The following is an 8,051-nucleotide window of genomic DNA, read 5'->3' on the forward strand; positions in this document are numbered from 1 at the left end:
GTCTGAAGGCCACGATGGGTGGAGACAGAGAACTGAACTCTGGTGATTTGTGCTTTGGTTGATAACAACTTGTTTTTGGACTCTGGAGGTCTTTGATTGGTTCCAGCACGGAGTATTATTCTTAAATGTCACTGGCTCTGCTGCATCCTACCCTGTACCATGTGTTTGATCCCCAGCCCCCTCCCTTCCTTAGCTGCCTTGCACTGTGCGAGTGGTTTTTTTGAGCGTATGATTCTGTGTTTCTGTGTAAACATAGGATCAGAACATCTTTTTTTAATCTCATCTTTCCTATTGTGTGTATTCCAAGCTTTTTAAAGGTAGCGCAACCCCTACTGGTTGCCGCATGATCTGATCACCTGTTCCCCATGTTTTTGTCATGTGTGTGTCTTCTTGAATGGGTGTTCTTAAATGTAATTTCATTGTGCAAACACGATGACAATAAAGGCTTTCATCATCTTTGTCTTACACTATCTTTCCCCTTTTTTTAGTCCAGCTGGTTGAGGTTCACATCCCAAACACTTTGGGCTGCTGCTGAACGGACTGACCTCTTCACTTTTATTGGGATGCCTAAAAACAATTGCATGCATTGGGAGGGAACCCAAGTTTTATTTATTGTAATTTAACAGGAATAAATGATATTCCCTCCTTGCTTATTCCCTCGCAGCCAGTGAGACGTGCACCTCCTGCCACCGCGGACATGGATGAAGATGCCCAGCTTCAGTTGGCGCTTAGCCTGAGCAAGGAGGAACACAAGCAGGTAGAGTCTTTATAACTCTGGAGTTGACGAAAATTTTGTCTCTGAACAAGGGATGTGTTGAAATTACAGTGGCACATAATCACCCTGCTTCAAATGTATATAAATTTGTTGTAATAGTTTGGATTTTTTTTAAATCAAAGTTTTTGTGTTATCCCTGCAGTCCTTGCACCTCCCTTCAGTCTAAATCTGTCTCTTTGTCTATTCTCTCCCTCTTTATGTCCGTCTATGGTAATGTATGGTAGCACAATAGAGCTGCTCTGTCAGAGAATATTCTGGTTTGTCCCGTCTGTGTGCATGTGTACCTCAGGAGGATGCAAGCTAGACCATAAATAAAGTATAATGTGACAATATGTGTATTTTTGCCCAAAGCAGTCCTGCTCAAAGGCGGCTATGTATCTGTATCCGTTTATAGGAGCAGCTCAGTCGCCGYGGGGATGAGACGGAGCTTCAAAAAGCTCTGGAGGAGAGCAAACGGGAAATGGAGGGAAAAGGCGGGGTATGAAATATTATAAGTATTGTATATCTTGATGAAAGTGGAGACCATTTAATGTTAAACGTGTGAGCATGTGTGCAAATCACCAACTAAAATGGAAATGCTAAAAGTACACTGGCTTTTTTTAGATCAACTTTTGGACATTATTGATGGTAAAATTGTAAAAGAATCACTTCATATGGAAGCTAATAATGATTTAATTTTTCTACATTTGCTCAGACGGCCTTTATGGACCTGGTAGATGTTTTTGCCGTGCCTGTAGATGCGCCCCCTATTGACAGTCGCTGGAATAATACTTCGACCCGGGCAGCGTCTGGCGTTGGGGGTACAGACCCCTGGGACTCCCCAGGTGAGACTTGATACATATCGAGCATGTTAAAGTGAATTATTATGGTTAAAGGAGACACATCATGCTTTTAAATCCTTCTTTATCACATTTAAATCATTCAGTTGGGGTCTATATAAAGTGGAACTGCAATCCGTTCCTCCTTACCTCGTGTTCCTCCAGACCGGTCGACTCTAGTTTGATAGAGGGGTTTACGACTGTATGTCGGTACAGAAATGTTTTATTTACAAATTAGTAAAATATGTCAACAAGGGAAGACTTGTCCATCCAGCCTTACATGTTGGAGCCAGAGTCTGACCCAAAACCAAAGGAGAATGAAGACCACCAGATTGTAGTTGGTAAATCCAGACCTTATTTGGAAGTTCTGTTACAAATTCTGAGATGTTCAGAAAACCTCATATAAAAAAGAGAAAGCAGAACAGGTTGAATAATTTGACCTGAACAGAATATAAAGATATCTACACAGCACAACAAAATGCATTTAATAGTTTAAAAAGTGGATTTTGCATGATTTGACCCCTTTTAAGTATAACATTGTAAAAATTTGTAAAAGTGGTTTGTATTACCAGTTTTCCCTGTTAAAAAAACAWACAAARAAACATTTGTTTTTATTAACTTTATGCTATTTTGCTGAATAAAGACGTCCCGAGAGCCGATTCTCCCTGGATGGTGCCCCCACCTTCCCACAGCCCCCCACCACCATGGGAACCACCCTCTAACTCTTGGGTTGCAGCGCAGAATGGTGTCTCCCCCCTCCTTACAGGCCGAGACGTGGCTTTTTCTGGAGCGTCAGGTGGGTGTCGGGCCTCACGAGTACTCAAAAAMGCAAAACTGGATATTGTTTTAAAGGAATTCAATTCTGTTGCCTTCCGGTTTATAAACAGCCTCCATGGTAGTTGATCCATTCTTGGCCCCACCAGAAAGAACAGCAGCTAGAGGAGCTACCAGTAACTTTCCACCTCAAAGTCCAACAGGTAAAGTTTATTTGAACAGCTCTAATCAGATTTTTGTGCACTCAGTATTCTTACAGTGGCGTTTTTCTGTTCTGCTAGATGGGGATTTTTTTGATGAGGCCATGGATGGTGGTAACACGGGTATTAATGGTCAGAGGGTGGACAGTCCTGACCTTTATGAACTGTCCAGTCTTAGAGAAAGCCTAATTAACCCCACCCCTCGCGCGTGCCAGACACCCGAGTCCTTCCTGGGGCCCTCGGCAGCATCCCTGGTAAACTTGGACAGCTTGATTCCTACAAACCCTTCGGCCAAGACCACAAACCCCTTTTTATCAGGTATTTGCCACGGCAGTTTTATCATTCCGCTTTTCGATAAGCTTCAAAATGCTATGTTACTCTTCTGTTTTTGTTTCTCTACGTTTAGGAGTGAGTGCACCTTCGCCCCCTAATCCATTCCAAAGTGAGCCGCAAAAACCCAGCCTGAACCAGATAGGCTCCGCCCCTGCAGCCCCCCTCCCCCCGCCTCTTCCATACAGTGCCTCTTTGCCCCTGCCGACGAACCATCAGGGTGCCTCCCTCCCTTCGTCYCTCACTCACCCTCCTCAGCCTGGACTGGACCTGCCAGGGAAGCTCCCCGAGCCCCTGTTGCCCTTCTCCTCAGCCATTAATCAGGAATCGCACGAGAGCAACCAGAACCCTTTCTTACTCTGAAAGGGACAAACGTGGTATTAAAAATATRGGAAATGCCATTAGGTTATGCTTGTGGAATAACACTCTTTCTGCAAACCAAACTACAACCCAAAAGACTTGTATGAAATGCCTAAAAGTTTTTTTTTTATGTTGTATATAAAATAACGCTTCTATTGTTGCAAGTTTTTCACATGAGGGTAAGAAGGAGATAAACTTTTCTCAGAAAACTGTCATGTAAAGCCAAGGACTACAAATGCAAACTACACAAAAGCACATTTTGAGAATACCTTGTTGTACGTGAACTCACTGGTGAGAACCAACCATATGCCTCAGATTTCTGGTAATTGGGAACATTTACTAAAAAAAGGAAAAAAAAACTTACTCAGTGCCTGAAATGTCTTGTATCAACACATTTAACTCTGCTGTGCTTCTGTGGATCTGAACTGATGAGATGAACCAGTGCACGCGGAGTTTCACTGAAGTGGGATGGAATGCAGAATGAAATTACAAAATGAAATCCCCCCATTATGCATCAGAATAATATGCAATGCAACATCTACAATGTCAAATTCTGAGTTTTATTCATTGCTTGTGAACCATCAAATCTAATCAAATACAGTCGTGTATCTGTAACACGAGTTCTTTCCTTAAATTTGTTTATTTTAAAATTTTTGAAATAAATCTGAATGAAACTATTTTGTGGCATCCAAATCCACAATGAAATGAACAAATAAAAGAATGTAAAAACAATAATTATGATGAAATAAGTACAAAGATGCATTTCTATAGTATTTTTTTTATTTTTTTTTGGGGGGGGGGTGCTGTTAAACTTAACCAGTTTTACTTGTCTCCCCCCCCACACACACACACCTTTTGATGCTTCTCCCAGCTACACTTTTCATAGCTCTAAATACAAGTTATGAAGTTTGCAGAGGTCCTTCCTGTAACGGCTGATTGCAGTTCAAAAGTTTGCTGGGATTTATTCCAGAAATCGTCCCCGAACAGTTTAAAATGATGGATTATTCCTATTGTCATGTACTTTTACAGTGATGTGCTACAGTCACCTGCTCTTTACCAATCATCACCTATTTGACCCCGCCAGAAGCAGTGTACAGTGAGTTAAGACTTCCTGTTTTTAACAGATGTCCTAGTTTATATGAACTGGCTGAAGATTACAGTTTGTGACAGCGATGCTGAGTACCGACATGTTTTTGAGAAGTGGTGGTACGGAGTACAAGCACACTTTGAGAACTGACTGAGTCCTTGTCAGAGAGTCGTCTCGGACGTTTCTGAGGGAAGAATCACCTTTTTAAAAGAACAAATACTATCATTTGACTGTGACACTTTCCAGCCAACTCAACACTTCTTGCAGTCCCTGTCCAGAACGGGCACTGACTTCCAGTGTTGTAATGTGCTGAGGAGCAGACACAATGATGTCATCCATCCTGAACAGTGACTTCATCTCTGTTAGGCTCATGATGCAAGGCATGTCCCTAGGAAAGATTTAAGAATTAAATCAGAAAAAAAATGGTTTAACATTTTCCCTCTCCCCAGTTGTGACACTGGGTACATTTAGTTTTAAGATTACTTACAGCAACAATTTGTTCATTTGTAGGAACTGATGTTTATAATGGGAGTCTTACCTCTTGTTAAAGAGAATAAGCACAGAGGCATTGTGCAGAGGCTCAGCAGAGAGAACAGACAGCAACTGGATGCAGGAGGAGGATATCTGAGCAATGTTAGCTGAATCCACCATAAACTGGAAAAAAAATTGGATCAAGCTCTGCTAATACATTTATTTTTTAAACACTAAATAAATTCCATATATTTGCAAAGGTCTTACAATGACACAGGAGCAGTCTTCAAAGTAACTGGGCCATATAGGACCCATGCAGCCTCCCAGCTCCCTCACTGTAACTCTCTTCTTCTTCAGAGTTAGGTCTGTCAGATTTGTTCCAACCTGTYGAGGATAAAATAGACCCACCACATTACAAAGTTAAGATATCACATGTAACATGCCTGTAGCCTTTTAAGTTCTTACTGTGGGAAGAGTTMGAGGAGTCGAACCCACTTCACATGAACCATGTAAATTGAGCAGTTAAAAATCTGTAAGGAAATAACCACAATAGCAATTGTTGGGGCTTTATTATAGGCAAATGTTTAATTGTCCAATGGCGTAAGACGTATTTATTTCAAGTTAAGCAACGTCAAAACAATGTAAAGCTGAACTGGCATGCGGCTATCGCGCTTAGGCTAACTAACTGTTCATTACATACAGCAGACACTAGCTGGTATGCTAGTCAGGACAAAATTTTCACAACTCTTGTTCAAAACACACAAAAAAACACAAAGGATATCTTGTAAGCGTTTGAGTAATAAAGTTTTTCCGACGCCAGTTGCTCCAAGCACTAAACATACGTCTTTGCTGCTCATTTCGTCTTTTTTCTAGCACGAAGAAACAAAGCTAAACCTGTGTAAACACGAAGCTGCCTCACTTGGAACCATGGCGACGCTCACGTGACAACGTTACTCGCCAGTGATAGGTCAAAGTAGATATCAATCATTTAGTATCAGCTTCTGATTGGTTAACGTTCAGCAAAAGCGGAAGCAAAACAACTTCAGCAAGAGTCGTCGTTGGTTCGCGACGAAAACTGAACTTTGGAGACTGCGTGCGTACGTCTAACAATGTGTTGATTATATCAGACCTTTTATTTGAAGAAACCTTCAGAGATCATCATGGAGGAGAAGCTAAAGAAAGAGTTGGGGACAACCCTGCTGAAATTCACAGGCCACACTGGAGGTGGATGTGTTAGCGAAGGCCAGAGTTTTGACACTGACACTGGGAGAGTGTTTGTGAAGATTAATCACAAGAGCGAGGTATTTCTTTAAATTGTATTGCTTTTGCTTTTTATGTTTTATTAACTGTAGTTATATCTAGTGTTATATCTTCTAAAATTACATTAGGTAAACTTGAAAACCACAATTTAAACTAGTTTCTACATTCATCAACAGGAAACAGTATTTTATTGTTTTAACTTCAGGCCAAACGGATGTTTGATGGAGAGATGGCGAGCTTGGAAGCTATTTACAAGACAGGGACTGTTAAAGTCCCTAAACCTATGAAGGTGATAAAGCTTGACACAGGAGGATGTGTGTTTGTCATGGAGCATCTGGACATGAAAAGTCTTAACAAGTAAGTAAGAGCTCTGGCATATAATTTAAATTCACCTTATGTCGTTTGTGGTYGATGTGTGTCATACTTTCTCCTTAGGATGATCATCCTTTCTTCTAAATCAGGTACTCAAAGCAGCTAGGGGAGCAGCTGGCAGATCTGCACCTTCATAACAAAAGACAAATGGAAAAACAAGAGAAACAACAGCAAACCGTTGGTAATTGATTTAGTTTTCACCTTTAAGTGCATGCAAATGCTGAGCATTCACAAATAAATATATTTTTGCTGTTACAATGTTACTTTTGACGTTTAAATGAGTCATCCGTGTATGTGACCTAAATCAGGTAAAGGAACTGGACAATCAGAGGCAGCTGCTGTCGAGAAGTTTGGATTTGGTGTACCCACGTGCTGTGGATATTTACCGCAGGTAAAAGTGTGATAAACCTGTAATATGTAGATTTAGTCTTCATATTTTCAAAAAAAATTGTCAGAAATATAAAATTTTCTTCACCTCCTCAGGAAAATGAGTGGCAGAGTGACTGGGTGTCATTTTACTCCCAGCAGCGGCTGCAGCACCAACTTAACTTGGTGGAGAAATCATARGGAGACAGGGAGGCCAGAGAACTATGGGCAAAGCTACAGGTTCYTGCTTATGTTTCACCCCATCAATACTTTTAAGTACATTTTTACAACTGCCTCAGCAATCTGACTTATTGTATTTGTTCATTACAGTTGAAGATCCCCCAGTTCTTCACTGATGTGGAGATTTTTCCCGCGCTCCTGCACGGAGACTTATGGGGAGGCAATGTGGCAGAGTGTGCAGAAGGCCCTGTGATCTTTGACCCTGCTTCCTTCTATGGTCATTCAGAGTTTGAGCTTGGTATTGCTGGGATGTTTGGTGGCTTTAACAGCTCTTTTTACTCTGCTTACCATGACAAGATTCCTCAAGTGCCAGGCTTTGAAAAGAGAAGCCAGCTTTACCAACTCTTRCACTACCTAAATCACTGGAACCACTTTGGTGGTGGTTACAGAGGCTCATCAGTTAGGATTATGAAGAACCTACTTAAATAAAAACTTATAGAAAAGACTACAGTCTTATCCCCAAGACACATTTCATGGAAGCATGAGTATTAATGTCATACATGCTGGCATGCTTTACAGGCTCACAAAACTTTGCAGTGTTGCAATAAATCCTCCCAGGTCCTTTGTGTTTAGAGCTCTYTAAACCGATACCTCCAAATATAATGGATGACTTCAGTTGTAAGATTGTCCACTACTAAACCAACAATAAACTGTAACAATTCAAAGTCTTTGTGTAAATCATTTGTTTTTATGTTACCTATTTTAGCTATTGTTTTTTTACCTAGAATGAAAAACTATTAAAACTTCAGTGAATGTAAAAAGCTCAGCTGTTTTCTAACGAAGATGAATAACATTTTCTAACAGGTTATTAAAACGCTGAATTAAACCCCCCACTAAGGTACAATACACTTGTATTTAAATATGTTTTTATACAGTAGCTACACGGAAAAAGTAGAATTGTTGTATTTATATAAAAAAGAAATGGCTTTGATAACCACATTTTAAAAAACTTTTATGCTTTCATCCTTGTGCATTTTTGGATTTTGACTCTTTTTTTT

The 8,051-nt window shown here is 40.5% G+C and overlaps 3 protein-coding genes across 9 annotated transcripts in view; 2 read left to right on the top strand and 1 right to left on the bottom strand.

Annotated features, from left to right (window-relative positions):
* Positions 1–3,934, top strand: part of epn3a (epsin 3a) — a 13,781-nt gene extending 9,847 nt beyond the window's left edge. For both annotated transcript variants that reach the window (XM_014025329.1, XM_014025337.1), the window contains 7 exons: positions 665–757; positions 1,170–1,253; positions 1,470–1,599; positions 2,237–2,389; positions 2,481–2,570; positions 2,649–2,885; positions 2,974–3,934. In XM_014025329.1, coding sequence (XP_013880783.1) covers positions 665–757; positions 1,170–1,253; positions 1,470–1,599; positions 2,237–2,389; positions 2,481–2,570; positions 2,649–2,885; positions 2,974–3,260 — 1,074 coding nt within the window. In that variant the 3' untranslated portion in view covers positions 3,261–3,934. The remainder of the gene's footprint in view (positions 1–664; positions 758–1,169; positions 1,254–1,469; positions 1,600–2,236; positions 2,390–2,480; positions 2,571–2,648; positions 2,886–2,973) is intronic.
* arl16 (ADP-ribosylation factor-like 16) lies at positions 3,804–5,703 on the bottom strand. 3 transcript variants are annotated; one of them, XM_014025397.1, is made up of 6 exons: positions 5,586–5,703; positions 5,483–5,486; positions 5,281–5,324; positions 5,083–5,199; positions 4,883–4,998; positions 3,804–4,732 (listed from the first exon to the last, which is right to left on the bottom strand). In XM_014025397.1, exons 1-6 carry the CDS (start codon positions 5,670–5,672, stop codon positions 4,567–4,569), a joined length of 534 nt encoding a protein of 177 aa, XP_013880851.1. In that variant the 5' UTR covers positions 5,673–5,703; the 3' UTR covers positions 3,804–4,566. The 3 variants fall into 3 exon arrangements, with proteins under 3 accessions (XP_013880851.1, XP_013880843.1, XP_013880835.1); XM_014025389.1 differs by lacking the exon at positions 5,483–5,486 and having other exon boundaries at positions 5,597–5,703; XM_014025381.1 differs by lacking the exon at positions 5,483–5,486 and having other exon boundaries at positions 5,281–5,336; positions 5,597–5,703.
* A 141-nt stretch (positions 5,704–5,844) lies between these two features.
* Positions 5,845–7,718, top strand: fn3krp (fructosamine 3 kinase related protein). 4 transcript variants are annotated; one of them, XM_014025357.1, is given in 6 exon segments: positions 5,845–6,116; positions 6,281–6,432; positions 6,537–6,628; positions 6,756–6,838; positions 6,976–7,053; positions 7,144–7,718. In XM_014025357.1, coding segments are annotated over 6 exon segments (885 nt in total). In that variant the 5' UTR covers positions 5,845–5,975; the 3' UTR covers positions 7,483–7,718.
* The last annotated feature ends 333 nt before the right edge of the window (positions 7,719–8,051 follow it).

This window comes from Austrofundulus limnaeus, unplaced genomic scaffold, assembly GCF_001266775.1.
Source record: "Austrofundulus limnaeus strain Quisiro unplaced genomic scaffold, Austrofundulus_limnaeus-1.0 Scaffold4, whole genome shotgun sequence".
Lineage (NCBI taxonomy): Eukaryota > Metazoa > Chordata > Actinopteri > Cyprinodontiformes > Rivulidae > Austrofundulus > Austrofundulus limnaeus.